Raw genomic sequence first — 16304 nt, 5'->3', positions numbered from 1 at the left:
AGGCGTACAGTATTATATTGCAGCCTATCGAAAGTCCACACGCTATTCGTCATCAGTTAACCAATTCTTGAGTAGGTCTGCGCTTTCGCAAATCTGTGGCTTTCCTGACGAGTTCTGGATGCGCCCCCGCCCCCCGTTAACCTCAAGTCTTTTATGAATGATCAAGTCAAATTGCACAGAACATATCCGCTAATAGCAAATCCACTTGTTACACATTTACTTTAATTTAAGACAGCAGTTTACACAGACTATAGAGTATAGACATATCCACACAAATAATTTAGATAGTTAGCTTAGTACTCATGGATAAGTTAAAATTGTAATGGAGGCTACCTGTCAATACATATCTGTAAATTGGTCGAAATATGTTATCATCAACTTGAACTCGCTTTTGCGTTGGCTAAACAAACATTCAGTCAATTGCTTAGGTCTGATATTTTTATATCAAATCAAATTCGAATTCATCCCAATTCAAATAGCAGTTTAATTTCCCAATGTATCTGACATTAATAAAGATTATTGACCATTACATTATCCACCTTTGTTTTGCGCCACATGTGGTTCCAGGCGAAGACGTTTGACGTTGCAAAGCTGGGGGAAGCCCGTGTAGGGAGCGCCTCACCTGTTACCTGTGGCTGGAAAGTGAAATGGATTGTTGAGGCTTTCCATAGGTAAGTTTTGAATTCGGTATAGAGTATAAATTCTGACACTAATGCAGACCATGGCAGTACAACACAGTAGAACACAACCTGAGCTATTGATTCAGTCCTGCGCAGTTGTGTCGTTTGAATTTTTAGCAAAGCTTCCATAAGAACATCAGAATGAAGGCAATCTTAAGTGTGTGTACTTTTTTGGTGCTTATTCTGCATCTGACCCAAGGCTGTCCTTGGACGCAGCATAAATTTCAGCAGTATAGCAGGAAATGTCTGACTTTGCTGGAAGAGATGGTAAGTGTATTTTTGAAGATCATTTTCAATCATCTGATATTCAGTAGAATTTGTTGTGATTTTACTAATAGTAAATCCACTCATTTAAAATCTAATTTTTATTATTATCATTCTATAATTCTACAGGGTGAAAAGATAGTCGATGAGAGCGTGGGAGTTCATTTTCCTGAGGAGTTGTACAAACTTGCAAGGAAGTCACAGGTAAGAACATATTAACTAAAGCAATAAACAAACAAACAAACAAATAAATAAATACACAAACACTCAGAGGCTTAATGTAGAAGAAGTAGCCTATCATTCAGAAAAATTGGCACTTTTATCTATGGTTGTTTCTGATATCCTGACGCCTGCTGTTCTCCCCTCAGCCTCAAAGGCTCACCTGGTTCATATCCCAGGTCCTGGACGAGGTGTCCCAGCTCCTGGAGGAGGATCTGGACACGGTGGCCTGGGACGAGAAGAAGATGAAGGACTTCATGAGCACCCTAGACACACAACTGGAGGGCACTGAGTCATGTGTGAGTGCAACTAAATAACCTACGCTCTTTAGGCTACGTCATGAGCATCTGTACTATGCTATGCTAAACACCATTGTTATTGTACTGTGTGTACACTAGAATGTGTCTATCCAGGTCAAGTACTGGTAATTGTGTGGTAAACTGTAAACAACTGTCAACACTAATGAATGACAGACTGACGTGTTCATGAACTCTATTGCGCCCCCTGCAGGTCGTGTCTAAGATGAAGAAGAGCAAGAGACTGACCTGTATTTCAAGAAGCTGAGAAATGAAACACTGGGAAAATGTGAGTTGATTATTGTGGTTGTCTATTATACAAGCAATAGCCACACATGTACACCCACACACACACACACACTCTCTCTCTCTCTCTCTCTCACACACACACACACACTCTCTCTCTCTCTTTTCTTTCTCTCTCTCTCTCTCTCTCTCTCTCACACACACACACACACACACCCATACTCTCTCTCACACACACACACTCTCTATCTCACACACACACACACACACTCTTTCTCTCTCTCTCCTCTCTCTCTCTCTCTCACACACACACACACACACACACACACACACACACACACACACACACACTTGTACCCCCCCCCTCTCTCTCTCTCACACACACACCCACACTTACTCACACACACACTCTCTCTCTCTCTCTTAGACTGTCTGTATTGAATGTGAATCGTGTGATTTCTGATTTCAGGAGGACGAGGCCCAGGCATGGGAGCTGATCAGGAAGGAGGTGCACAAGCATCTGAAGTGGGTCGACCTTTTGGCCAGCACACGCCTGTAGTCTAAACACCCAGGCTTACCACAGCGGTGGGAAACCGTACTGAAGACCTACTGAAGAAGAAATAATATATTCAGAGCTTTTTAGCCTAAAATGATTCTGCAATAAATTGTAAGAGCTTTTGCTTTTACATATGAGATGGTCAAGTTTACATTTATCAGGTGTTAGAATTATTTAATTTTTACGAACAAAGTTTTACTTATTTTTAAAAATTCAGTTTGTAATATCAGACTATTGATGTTCTGTGAAATGTGTTATAATAATGTTACATTTATTTATTTATTTATTTATTTATATATTTTATTTATTAATGCATATATTTATTGTACACTGTAACAACACAAATGATCGACACGTATATACTTTTTGTATTTCAATAAAAGCATTGCTTCTGGTTAATTGTTGTGTTCTATCTTTTTCTTAAAATGTACTTTAGTAAAGTATTAGATTTGTGTGCCCTTGTATTTACAGTAAATGTGTTTGTGATACAGTACTCTGTCTGTCTATTACCGAACACTTGTGCACTTCGAGCACTGACTTTCACACTAACAGAACCAGCAGAACTCAGGGCACTGAAAGTACCAGGATGGCGCACTGCAAACGGTAAAAAAATGCAGTGTAAAACGATGGACACTACTCGCCCTAAGCGGGCGCCATCTTGACTACGTAGCGGAAGAGGAGGAGCCCTTTGGGCAGCTTTTCAGTTTGGAAAGTTGGCTGACTGATGCCTCGCTAATCACTTCAACCATTATTGCTGGTTACAATAACTGTGTTATCTGATAGTACAGTGTCTATTTCTCGGTAACTTAAAAAAATCTAAGCGAGAAAACGCCAAAAAGATGTACATTTACATACAAAACACGGCCGTCAGCTGAGTTTTGGTCCGCCATCTTTGTTAAAAATGTCCAGTTGGCCAGGGGAAGTTGGCGCACAGATTTATGGGTAAAAGGCTTGCACATTTTCGTCAGTCTGAACACACATTTTCGTCAGTCTGAACGCATTACAGATGTCAGTGCACTATATTGCAGTGTACTTCGTAAAGTGTTCGACTCGTAAAGTGTTGATGATGATGAGATGTCGCCTTAGAGTTACGATTGATCAAGTCAGCATTGAATTAACAAGTCAAATTGCACATAACCTATCCTTGGCTAAGACTATGAATAGCAAATCCACTTGTTACACCATTACTTTTATTTAAGACAGCAGTTTACACAGACTATAGACATATTCACACAAATCATTTCGATAATTACTTTATTACTCATGGATGAGTTAAAATTGTAATGGAGGCTACCTGGCAAAAAAAATATCTGTAAATTGGTCGAAATACGCTATCATCAACTTTAACTCGCAGTTACAGTTGTGTACAGTTACGACACCAATTACCAGTACTTGACCGGATAGACACATTCTAGTGTACACTCAGTCAGTACAATAACATTGGTGTTTAGCATAGCATATACAGATGCTCATGACGATAGCCTACAGAGCGTCTAGGTTATTTAGTTTCACTCACACATGACTGCAGTGCCCTCCAGTTGTGTGTCCAGGGGTGCTCATTGAAGTCCTTCCATCTTCTTCTCGTCCCAGGCCACCGTGTCCAGATCCTCCTCCAGGAGCTGGGACACCTTCATCCAGGACCTGCGGATATGCAACCAGGTGAGCCTTTGGGCTGAGGGAGAACAGCAGCATTCAGGATAGGCTACTTCTTTTATCATTAAGCCCTAACTGAGTGTTTATATGTTATTTAGCTTTGTTGTTTGTTTGTTCATTGCTTTGGTTATGTTCTTACCTGTGACTTCCTTGCAAGTACAACTCCTGAGGAAAATGAACTCCTACGCTGTCATAAACTATCTTTTCATCCTGTAGAATATAGAATTTAAATAAACATTAGTTTTTAAATGTGTGAATTTACTATTAGTAAAAATCACAACAAATTCTACTGCATATCAGATGATTGAAAATATACTTACCATCTCTTCCAGCAAAGTCAAACATTTCCTGCTATACTGCTGAAATGTATGCTGCGTCCAAGGACAGCCTTGGGTCAGATGCAGAATAAGCACCAAAAAAGTACACATACTCAAGATTTCCTTCATTCTGATGTTCTTTGGAAGCTTTGCTAAAAATGTAAACGACACAACTTCGCACGACGGTATCAATATATCAGGTTGTGTTCTACTGTGTTGTACTGCGATTGTTATTTATTTATTTATTATCTTGTACGCCGTCTACTGCGTAGATGTTGCCTGCCAGATCATAAGAATGTCGCTGCGCTGAAGCTATTTGGTGCATGTGACACTAAACACTTGACTCTGACTTTCACATTTCTGCATTAGTGTCAGAACTTGTACCGAATGTGCCGAATTCAAAACTTATATGAAAAGCCTCAAAAACCCCATTTGATTTCCAGCCGCACCTTAACGTGGATAATGTAATGGTGAATAATATTCATTAATGTCGGATACATTGGGAAATGAAATAGCTATTTGAATTTGGATGATTTAGAATTGTATTTGATATAAAAAAAATATCGTACCTAAGCTATTGACTGAATGTTTGTTTAGCCATCGCAAATGTGAGTTCAAGTTGATGATAACATATTTCGACCAATTTACGGATATTTATTGGCAGGTAGCCTCCAATACAATTTTAACTCATCCATGAGTAATAAACTAATTATCGAAATTATTTGTGTGGTCAAGTAGCCTTAACAAGCTTAGAAACTTCACCAATTGTCCCAAGTGCTGCTGTATTCATTAAGCTAGGGCTATATATATATATGCCTCAAAATATGTAGTGCTCCAATAATGATGGTGATGATAGAAAAAACAACAATGTATTTTTTGTTACTGTTATTTTTGAAATAACGTAGACCTAATCATATTGTCGTAGCCTAAATGAAAAAGGCGGAGATTCCATCCGCATCATCCGGAAGACACGCAATTTTACTTTCAATTTCTATTCCCTTTTGTTTTGAAAAGGAAGTCCTGCCTCTACTGTAGGCGTACGGTATTATATTGCAGCCTATCGAAAGTCCACACGCTATTCGTCATCAGTTAACCAATTCTTGAGTAGGTGTGCGCTTTCACAAATCTGTGCCTTTTCTGACGAGTTCTGAATTGTGCCGCCCACCCCCCCCCTTTCAACCTCAAGTCTTTTATGAATGATCAAGTCAGCATTGAATTAACGAGTCAAATTGCACAGAACATATCCTTGGCTAACACTTTGAATAGCAAATCCACTTGTTACACCTTTACTTTCATTTAAGACGAGCAGTTTACACAGACTATAGACATATTCACACAAATAATTTGGATAATTAGTTTATTACTCATAGATGAGTTCAAATTGTAATGGAGGCTACCTGTCAATAAATATCAATACATTGGTCGAAATATGTTATCATCAACTTGAACTCGCATTTGCGTTGGCTAAACAAACATTCAGTCAATTGCTTAGGTCTGATATTTTTATATCAAATAAAATTCGAATTCATCCCAATTCAAATAGCAGTTTAATTTCCCAATGTATCTGACATTTATGAAGATTATTCACTATTACATTATCCACCGTTGTTTTGCGCCACATGTGGTTCAAGGCGAAGACGTTTGACGTTGCAAAGCTGGGGGAAGCCCGTGTAGGGAGCGCCTCACCTGTTACCTGTGGCTGGAAAGTGAAATGGATTGTTGAGGCTTTCCATAGGTAAGTTTTGAATTCGGTATAGAGTATAAATTCTGACACTAATGCAGACCATGGCAGTACAACACAGTAGAACACAACCTGAGCTATTGATTCAGTCCTGCGCAGTTGTGTCGTTTGAATTTTTAGCAAAGCTTCCATAAGAACATCAGAATGAAGGCAATCTTAAGTGTGTGTACTTTTTTGGTGCTTATTCTGCATCTGACCCAAGGCTGTCCTTGGACGCAGCATAAATTTCAGCAGTATAGCAGGAAATGTCTGACTTTGCTGGAAGAGATGGTAAGTGTATTTTTGAAGATCATTTTCAATCATCTGATATTCAGTAGAATTTGTTGTGATTTTACTAATAGTAAATTCACACATTTAAAATCTAATTTTTATTATTATCATTCTATAATTCTACAGGGTGAAAAGATAGTCGATGTCAGCGTGGGAGTTCATTTTCCTGAGGAGTTGTACAAACTTGCAAGGAAGTCACAGGTAAGAACATATTAACCAAAGCAATAAACAAACAAACAAACAAATAAATACATAAACACTCAGAGGCTTGATGTAGACGAAGTAGCCTATCATTCATGAAAATGGAGAAATTGGCACTTTTATTAAACTCTATGATCTATGATGTACAGTATATCTATGGTTGTCACTGATCTCCTGACGCCTGCTGTCCTCCCTTCAGCCCCAAAGGCTCACCTGGTTCATATCCCAGGTCCTGGACGAGGTGTCCCAGCTCCTGGAGGAGGATCTGGACACGGTGGCCTGGGACGAGAAGAAGATGAAGGACTTCATGAGCACCCTGGACACACAACTGGAGGGCACTGAGTCATGTGTGAGTGCAACTAAACAACCTAGACGCTCTGTAGGCTACGTCATGAGCATCTGTACTATGCTATGCTAAACACCAAGGTTATTGTACTGATTGTACACTAGAATGTGTCTATCCAGGTCAAGTAATGGTAATTGTGTTGTAAACTGTAAACAACTGTCAACACTAATGAATGACAGACTGACGTGTTCATGAACTCTACTGCGCCCCCTGCAGGTCGTGTCTAAGATGAAGAAGAGCAAGAGACTGAACCTGTACTTCAAGAAGCTGAGAAATGAAACACTGGGGAAAATGGTGAGTTGATTATTGTGGTTGTCTATTATACAAGCGAATAGCCACACGCGTACACACACACACACACACACACACACACACACACACACACACGCACACACACAATCTCTCTCTCTCTCTCAAACACACACGCACACACACAAACACACACACTCTCTCTTTCTCTTTCTCTCTCTCTGTCTCTCTCTCTCTCACACACACACACTCTCTCTCTCTCACACACATACTCTCTCTTTCTCTCTCTCTCTCTCACACACACACACTCTCTCTCTCTCACACACACACTCTCTCTCTTTCTCTCTCTTTCTCTCTGTCTCACTCTCACACACACACACACACACACACAAACACACACACACTCTCTCTCTTAGACTGTCTGTATTGAATGTGAATCGTGTGATTTCTGATTTCAGGAGGACGAGGCCCAGGCATGGGAGCTGATCAGGAAGGAGGTGCACAAGCATCTGAAGTGGGTCGACCTTTTGGCCAGCACACGCCTGTAGTCTAAACACCCAGGCTTACCACAGCGGTGGGAAACCGTACTGAAGACACGTTAGGACTAATAATATATTCAGAGCTTTTTAGCCTAAAATGATTCTGCAATAAATTGTAAGAGCTTTTGCTTTTACATATGAGATGGTCAAGTTTACATTTATCAGGTGTTAGAATTATTTATTTTTTACGAACAAAGTTTAACTTATTTTTTAAAAATTCAGTTTGTAATATCAGACTAATGATGTTCTGTGAAATGTGTTATTTATTTATATATTTATATTTTATTTATTAATGCATATATTTATTGTATACTGTAACAACACAAATATTCCTTTTTGTATTTCAATAAAAGCATTGCTTGAGGGTTAAATTGTTGTGTTCTACATTTTTCTTAAAATGTACTTTAGTAAAGTATTAGATGTTTGTACCCTCGTATTTACAGTAAATGTGTTTGTGATACAGTACTCAGTCTAAGCACTAGCAACTACTGGTAACGTTGTGCAGATTTGGGGCCCAAATATTTCTGGAAATCACATTTAGTTGCATACACACTTGGTCAATGCTGTTGATCACATTGAGTTGCATACACACTTGGTCAATTCTGTTGTAGAAAATATAGAACACAGTACCTCAATTATGTAAAAGCAAAATTAACAATGAACCTCAAATTACATAATAGTAATAAAAAACTCTTTCAGTTTTTCACGATTGGAAAACACTAAAATCAAAAGTATTACACAATTAGCAAAACCTTCACTCAAGGAACAAAACATCGGCCCATATTTGCACCACTATAAGCACATGTCAACATCACACTTTTTGCGAAACAATACACATAGTGATTTGCAAAACACTAAACACACTTGTATACACTAGACACAGAAGTATATCAAGATGTCACTTCCTTGCAATTCCAAAGAACTGACTGTCAGATTACCACACCTATGAGCCAATGGTTAAACTCAGCTATCAAGTGCGCAAACACATGGTTGCTTAATTTTAGACACACCAAACAGGTTTAAGCACTATAGAAATGCAGCAGGTGAGTTAATCTGTCTTCAACCAAAATGAAAGGAGTCAGAAGAAGAAGGGTGAGGGTCAGAGGGGGAATCCGCAGAGGAGGAGAAGGAGGAAGAGGCAGAGGCTGAGGTCGAGGTGGAGGTAGAGGAAGAGGAAGACCTGAAGCAGGAGGAAAACGTGCTCAAAGAAGAAGAGGACCAAATGTATCAAATAAACTTGAAAGGAGGACGGGGGCCCATATTCACGTCAGAACAAGAGAGAGAGAGAGATCATAAACATGGTTTTGGCCAATAATGCTATCAGGCTCAGAGAAATTCAAGCCAACATTATCGGTGACCATGACATTTTCAATAATGTCACACATCCTAAAAAGACATCAGGTCAAATGAAACAACTTTAATCTTTACTGTATTTTCATTTTTTTTCTGATTTTTTTTCTCTTTTTTTTACTGGAATTGTAACCTGTACTGGATACATCATTTTAGGTTTGTCTGATATTTGCTGGGCTTACAGTGTTATGCACACTACTGTAGTAGCATGAAAACTGGGGACATGTTTTTGTTGTGATTCTCCATGTTGACTGATTTGGGTATATGGAGAGAAATAAATAATATTTGCATCAGTCTGCAGCATTGGTCTTGTGTAGTGTTGGTGAATTTATTGTATATTTGCAGTTTCTCTGTGTAATCACTGAGAAGTAGAATTGCTACAAGTGTTTTAAGTTTGCAGCAGCAGTGTGTAACTTGGTACAAACAGAATTACAGAACGGTGAGTTTCATATGGTAACAAAATATGGTTTTGATAAATGAGTGTACACATACACAAACACACACAATGGCATATCCGGAGCAAGGGCTTACATACATATCATACACATAAAATGTAATGAAATTAGGATCTATTCAATGGTCTGTTCTTATGTCATTACACCATTTCCAATCAGTGTAGCCAGGCTTCAGGCAACATGCTGACCCAGGCCTCTAGTCACCCAATCAGTGTAGCCATGCAGGCTTCAGGTAGCATGCTGACCTAGCCTCTAGTGGTAGGCCTGAAAGTATGCTATCGCTGCTAAGAGAAAATCAACTTTGTTATTTCATGCAAAGCTGGTCAAGTAGCCTAAACAAGCTTAAAAACGTCACCAATTGTCCCAAGTGCTGCTGTATTCATTAGGCTAGGGCTATATTTATATGCCTCAAAATATGTAGTGCTCCAATAATGGTGGTGATGGTGAGTCCTCCTCACCAAACTCAGCCAGCTCACTGTGCCCGCCTCCACCTGGCAGTGGATCACAAACTTCCTGATAGACAGGAAGCAGCAGGTGAGGCTGGGTGAAATCACATCCAGCACCCCGGTCAGTCAGCACTGGTGCACCTCAGGGATGCGTGCTCTCTCCACTGCTCTTCTCCCTCCGCACTAATGACTGCACAGTTTCTTCCCCCTCGCCGTCTCACTACTGAACAGCTAACGCCACCGTGGCACTGTGCAATAACCCTGGATCAATATAATAACCACTGTACAATAACTCCCACAATCATATTTATTTATTTTATTCTCAAATACAATATACATCCAACCCTTACTGTATAACCATCATACTCTTACTGTCTAATATTTATCCCTGCACTTCTTGCACTATTTGTTGTGTTACAATTCACTGCTCCTGTATAAAGCCATTCTCTCGTATATACTTCTTAGACCATTGCACTGTTTGTGTTGTATATGTTGCCGAACCTGATGAGCGAACCCAATTTAAGCAAGGAATCCCAGGACACACAACAGACAGGAGTTTTTTGGTTTAGAAAATAATAACACTTTTATTACAATTCATAAAATACCCTTGATTCCCAATCAGCTTAGGATGAGGGCCACAGGCGGTCACACAGTACGGCTAAGGTCTTTACAAATAAGGGTAAAAGCACACAGAAAAAGGGCACACAGCAAAGGGCACACCGGGCATCAAACTCTAACCCACACACTAGATTAGGTGAATAGTATAGACACTCAATAACACAGGTAGGCTACACACGAATAGCACACAGCACTTCTGTCTTCACACGTGCACATAAGGACCACTAAGCACCTACCAATAAAAGCCGATTTAGGGTACTCCGACTCCGTTACGGATGAGCGGGCGGACGGCTACGGACGGATACGATTGACTCTTTTTCGTCTATGGTTCTCCGAAGGCTGTGGGCGCTGAAAACAATTCACTGCCAGAACAGTAGGTGGCGCAACAGTTTTTTGTCGAAGACGAGCTTAGAGCAACCTACCCCATGACGTCTTTGTGTGTAGAAGTTGTCGATTGTTTATTTACCTCCTCCCAGCTGTCACTAGCCAGACACGAAACTATAGGGGGTACAGCAGGTGCAGTCGCACCTGGGCCCATGGGTCTTGGAGGCACGTAGCATTACATAATAGAGAGTGTCTAATGCTATATATGCATCATGGCATCAAAGGCATCATGGTAGGTAATATTTGTGGGAAAAATAGTAGCAATCTATGCCAAAATGATATGCTTATCTTACATACACTATAGAAACTATAAAAAAAACGATGCAATGAAATGAATACGTTCTTATTTTCTTTGGTATTTTTGTCATATTCAGATTTGCAATGAAGATTGCTGGGTAATATGTATGTTGTTGTCCAATGTCAAGTCTCTATTTGATCATGTGACGAGACGATACGATATAGCTAGTTTAGATACAACACGGTGTCCGGCATTGTGGCCGAGGTCTGCAAGGCGTTGTGGACAGCTCTACAGCCAGACTACCTACCCTGCCCCTCCACCAGCCAGTGGACAGCGATAGGAGCGGATTTTTGGAGCGGCTCTGGAACTTCCCAAACTGCGTTGGAAGCCTCGTCGGGAAGCATGTCAGCATCAAGGCACCGCCTCATGCCGGGAGTGACTTCTTTAATTATAAAAGGTGCTCGCGCCATTGTCCTGATGGCAGCATGCGATGCTAGGTATCGCTTCACCATGGTGGACGTCGGAGGGTATGGACGGCAGAGCGACGGTGGCGGTTTTAAGAAGAGCACATTTGGGTCACAGCTGCTCGACAACAAGCTGAACCTGCCGCCATCGGCCTTTCTTCCCAGGACCAGGACCGATGCCGACCGAGGCCGATTTAGGGTACTTTTTATTACCTCCTCCCAGCTGCCACTAGCCACGAGAAGAATATATCTCTTGTTCGACCTCTGAGGGATGTTGACGAAGAGATGCACTTTGCGTATTTCCGTATGTTGGCTGGAAGATACGACGACCTTCTTCGTGTGGAATCACACATAAAGCACCAGGGCACACACAGCATGCCGGTTGATGCCGCCCAGAGACTCGCTGTGGTGCTACGACTTTTAGCCTCTGGTGGAAGCCAACAGGCTGTAGGGGCAAGCTACAAACTGGCATCCTGCACGTTGTCCGGCCATTTGGCCGAGGTCTTGCAAGGCTGAACAAGCTGAACCTGCCGCCATCGGCATTTCAGGACCGATGCCCCGCACGATAGTTGCTGATGCTGCCTTTCCCCTGCACAACAACGTCATGCATCCATTTCCAGGTATGTCCCAAAACCATAATAATGAATTGCATTGCAAGTTGCATAGAAATTTGACAAGAACGTAGTATCTTATTTGTAATGGTGGTGCAGCCATGTTCTATTCAGTAACACTCTGCATGTATTTTTTGTTGTTGTATTATCAGGGACAAATCTGAGCAGGGAGAAGAGAATTTTCAATTACCGCCTCTTGAAAAATGCCTTTGGCATCATGGCGGCACGTTGGAGGATTCTTGGCAGGGCAATTGAGTTCCTGCCAGACAAGGCTGGGGATGTGGTCAAGGCTTGTGTAGTTCTCCACAACTACCTGGCCTACACAGTAACTCCCATCTAGCCCACCTCAACGCTATCACCTGTCTGGGCAGGCGTGCTAGCACTCAGACACACAGAAAAGAATGTTCGTTCGGTCGGGGTCCACTCGGCTCGCACTCCTTCGGGACTCGGACATTGCAGTCGGCGTTGGACCAGTATGCAGCAGTGAGGAAGATAGCAGTGAGGAAGATAGCAGCCGTGGATCACGCAGCCCTAGCCCTTGGCCTTGGCCTTGGCTCGGTGGTGAAATACTCTCCCCGGTCTCCCGCATCTCGCCGCTTTAAGTCCTCTTATTTTCGCCTCAATTATGGCTCAGCCAATCTGTGCCGCGGCCACACAACCTCACTGAATGCTTGCAGCCGTGTTTTATTAGCTGATCTTCGAACGGCAATCAGCGGAATGCCTGGCCATGATGGGGTAAAACAACAGGGCAGCAGAAAGCACGGACCCCGTGCTGGATATTAAACAGTTCATATTACCCCACATTTCATCCCCATTGTCCAAAGGCACATAGCCCACAAAGTCACACTCCCAAACATCCAATCACAAGTTATACATATACACAAGACATCCCTCATAAAAAACACATCACACACGACATATAATTCTGTGTAAGTACACTGAGAGTCAAATTCCTTGTTTGTGCAAACTTACTTGGGCCAATAAAACCTGATTCTGATTCTAGTGATGATAGCAAGAACAACAATGTATTTATTGTTACTGTTATCATTGAAATAACGTATGACCTAATCATATTGCCGTAGCCTAAATGAAAAAGGGCGGAGATTCCATCCGCATCATCCGGATTGACCACGCAATTTTACTTTCAATTTCTATTCCCTTTTGTTTTGAAAAGGAAGTCCTGCCTCTACTGTAGACGTACACTACTGTATTTATATTGCAGGCAATCGAAAGTCCACACGCTATTCGTCATCAGTTAACCAGTTCTTGAGAAGGCCTGCGCTTTCGCAAAATCTGTGGCTTTTCTGACGAGTTCTGGATGCGCCCCCCCTTTAACCTCAAGTCTTTTATGAATGATCAAATCAGCATTGAATTAAAAAGTCAAATTGTAAAGAACCTCTCCTTGGCTAAGCCTTTAAATAGTAAATCCACTTGTTACACCATTACTTTCATTTAAGACAGCAGTTTACACAGGCTATAGACATATTCACACAAATAATTTTTGGCTAATTAGTTTATTGCTCATAGATGACTTAACTGTAATGGAGGCTACCTGTCAATAAATATTTGTAAATTGGTCGAAATATGTTTATCATCAACTTGAACTCGCATTTGCGTTTGGCTAAGCAAACATTCAGTCAATAGCTTAGGTCTGATATTTTTTATATCAAAATACAATTCAAATTCATCCAAATTCAAATAGCTATTTTATTTCCCAATGTATCTGACATCATTTAATATTATTTCCCAATTACAATTTCCACGTTTGGTTGGCGCCACATGTGGTTCAAGGCGAACACGTTTTGACGTTGCAAAGACCGCGCATCAGGGGAACACCGTGCAGGGAGCACCTTACCTGCCCGCAAAGGTGCGGCCGCCGGAGCTGAAAAGTGAAATGGGTTGTTGAGGCTTTCCATAGGTAAGTTTTGAATTCGGTACACTAAGTATAAATTCTGAACACTAATGCAGACCATGGCAGTACAACACAGTAGAACACAAACCTGAGATATTGATACAGCCGTGCGCAGTTGTGTCGTTTGAATTTTTAGCAAAGCTTCCATAAGAACATCAGAATGAAAGCAATCTTAAGTGTGTGTACTTTTTTGGTGCTTATTCTGCATCTGACCCAAGGCTGTCCTTGGACGCAGCATAAATTCAGCAGTATAGCAGGACATGTCTGACCTTTGCTGAAGAGATGGTAAGTGTATTTTGAAGATCATTTCCAATCATCTGATATTCAGTAGAATTTGTTGTGATTTTACTAATAGTAAATTCACACATTTAAAAATCTAATGTTTATTTAAATTCTATAATTCTTCAGGGGTGAAAAGATAGTTGATGACAGCGTAGGAGTCCCATTTTCCTGAGGAGTTGTACAAACTTGCAAGGAAGTCACAGGTAAGAACCTATTAACCAAAGCAATAAACAAACAAACAAACAAACATTAAATACATAAACACTCAGAGGCTTAATGTAAAAGAAGAAGCCTATCATTCATGAAAATGGGAAATTGGCACTTTTATTAAACTATGATCTATGATGTACGTATATCTATGGTTGTCACTGATCTCCTGACGCCTGCTGTATCTCCCCTCAGCCCAAAAGGCTCACCTGGTTCATATCCAGGTCCTGGACGAGGTGTCCCCAGCTCCTGGAGGAGGATCTGGTCACGGTGGCCTGGGACGAGAAGAAGATGAAGGACTTCATGAGCACCCTGAACACACAACTGGAGGGCACTGAGTCATGTGTGAGTGCAACTAAATAACCTAGACGCTCTGTAGGCTGTCATGAGCATCTGTACTATGCTATGCTAAACACCAATGTTATTGTACTGATTGTACACTAGAATGTGTCTATCCAGGTCAAGTACTGGTTAATTGTGTTGTAAACTGTAAACAACTGTCAACACTAATGAATGACAGACTGACGTGTTCATGAACTCTACTGCGCCCACTGCAGGTCGTGTCTAAGATGAAGAAGAGCAAGAGACTGAACCTGTACTTCAAGAAGCTGAGAAATGAAACACTGGGGAAAATGGTGAGTTGATTATTGTGGTTGTCTATTATACAAGCGAATAGCCACACGCGTACACACACACACACACACACACACACACACACACACACACACACACACACACACACACACAATCTCTCTCTCTCTCAAACACACACGCACACACACAAACACACACACTCTCTCTTTCTCTTTCTCTCTCTCTGTCTCTCTCTCTCACACACACACACACTCTCTCTCTCTCACACACATACTCTCTCTTTCTCTCTCTCTCTCACACACACACACACTCTCTCTCTCACACACACACACTCTCTCTCTTTCTCTCTCTCTCCCTCTCTCTCTCTCTCTCTCACACACACACACACACACACACCACACACTCTCCCCCCCCCCTCCTCTCTCTCTCACACACACCCACACTTACTCACTCGCACACTCTTTCTCCCTCTCAGACTGAGTCTGTATTGAATGTGAATCGTGTGATTTCTGATTTCAGGAGGACGAGGCCCAGGCTTGGGAGCTGATCAGGAAGGAGGTGCACAAGCATCTGAAGTGGGTCGACCTTTTGGCCAGCACACGCCTGTAGTCTAAACACCCAGGCTTACCACAGCGGTGGGAAACCGTTACTGAGACACGTTAGGACTAATAATATATTCAGAGCTTTTTAGCCTAAAATGATTCTGCAATAAATTGTAAGAGCTTTTGCTTTTACATACGAGATGGTCAAGTTTACATTCATCAGGTGTTAAAAAATATTTATTTTTGACGAACAAAGTTTAACTTATTTTTTTAAAATTCAGTTTTTAATATCAGACTAATGATGCTCTGTGAAATGTGTTATTTATTTTATAATAATGTTACATTTATTTTATTTGTTATATTGTGATTTATTTATTAATGCATATATTTATTGTACACTGTAACAGCACACATTGATTGACACAGATATCCTTTTTGTATTTCAATAAAAGCATTGTTTCTGGTTAATTGTTGTGTTCTACGTTTTTCTTAAAATGTACTTTAGTAAAGTATTAGATGTTTGTGCCCTTGTTTTTACAGTAAATGTGTTTGTGATACAGTACTCGGTCTAAGCACTAGCACCTACTGGTAACGTTGTGCAGATTTGGGGCCCAAATATTTCTG

General features: G+C 41.0%; 2 protein-coding genes and 2 long non-coding RNA genes across 4 annotated transcripts in view; 3 read left to right on the top strand and 1 right to left on the bottom strand.

The window, feature by feature from the left end:
* The first annotated feature begins 725 nt into the window (after positions 1-725).
* Positions 726-2470, top strand: LOC116218601 (interferon a3-like). Its single transcript, XM_031560690.1, has 5 exons — positions 726-947; positions 1074-1148; positions 1313-1462; positions 2175-2213; positions 2423-2470. The coding sequence occupies exons 1-5, from the start codon at positions 822-824 to the stop codon at positions 2468-2470; spliced, it is 438 nt and encodes a 145-aa protein (XP_031416550.1). The 5' UTR covers positions 726-821.
* Positions 2471-6325: 3855 nt separating this feature from the next.
* Positions 6326-7631, top strand: LOC116218842. The gene is made up of 4 exons (XR_004163050.2): positions 6326-6443; positions 6643-6792; positions 7006-7083; positions 7497-7631. It is a non-coding gene; the product is annotated as an uncharacterized LOC116218842 (long non-coding RNA).
* Positions 7632-14799: 7168 nt separating this feature from the next.
* Positions 14800-15777, top strand: LOC116218841. The gene is made up of 3 exons (XR_004163049.1): positions 14800-14889; positions 15102-15179; positions 15658-15777. It is a non-coding gene; the product is annotated as an uncharacterized LOC116218841 (long non-coding RNA).
* A 485-nt stretch (positions 15778-16262) lies between these two features.
* LOC116218600 (rho GTPase-activating protein 27-like) overlaps positions 16263-16304 on the bottom strand; it is a 9461-nt gene continuing 9419 nt past the window's right edge. The window contains exon 4 of the mRNA XM_031560689.2: positions 16263-16301. Coding sequence (XP_031416549.1) covers positions 16263-16301 — 39 coding nt within the window. The remainder of the gene's footprint in view (positions 16302-16304) is intronic.

This window comes from Clupea harengus, chromosome 23, assembly GCF_900700415.2.
Source record: "Clupea harengus chromosome 23, Ch_v2.0.2, whole genome shotgun sequence".
Classification (NCBI taxonomy): domain Eukaryota; kingdom Metazoa; phylum Chordata; class Actinopteri; order Clupeiformes; family Clupeidae; genus Clupea; species Clupea harengus.
The sequence above is the reverse complement of the archived record's forward strand: the minus strand, read 5'-3'. Positions and strand labels throughout refer to the sequence as shown.

Bases quoted from the DNA above. Each gene is read 5' to 3' on its own strand.
- LOC116218601 (XM_031560690.1), top strand. From the start codon at position 822: ATGAAGGCAATCTTAAGTGTGTGTACTTTTTTGGTGCTTATTCTGCAT. The intron at 1,149-1,312 runs GTAAGAACATAT...TTCTCCCCTCAG, and splicing joins AACTTGCAAGGAAGTCACAG to CCTCAAAGGCTCACCTGGTT. The intron at 1,463-2,174 runs GTGAGTGCAACT...TTCTGATTTCAG, and splicing joins TGGAGGGCACTGAGTCATGT to GAGGACGAGGCCCAGGCATG.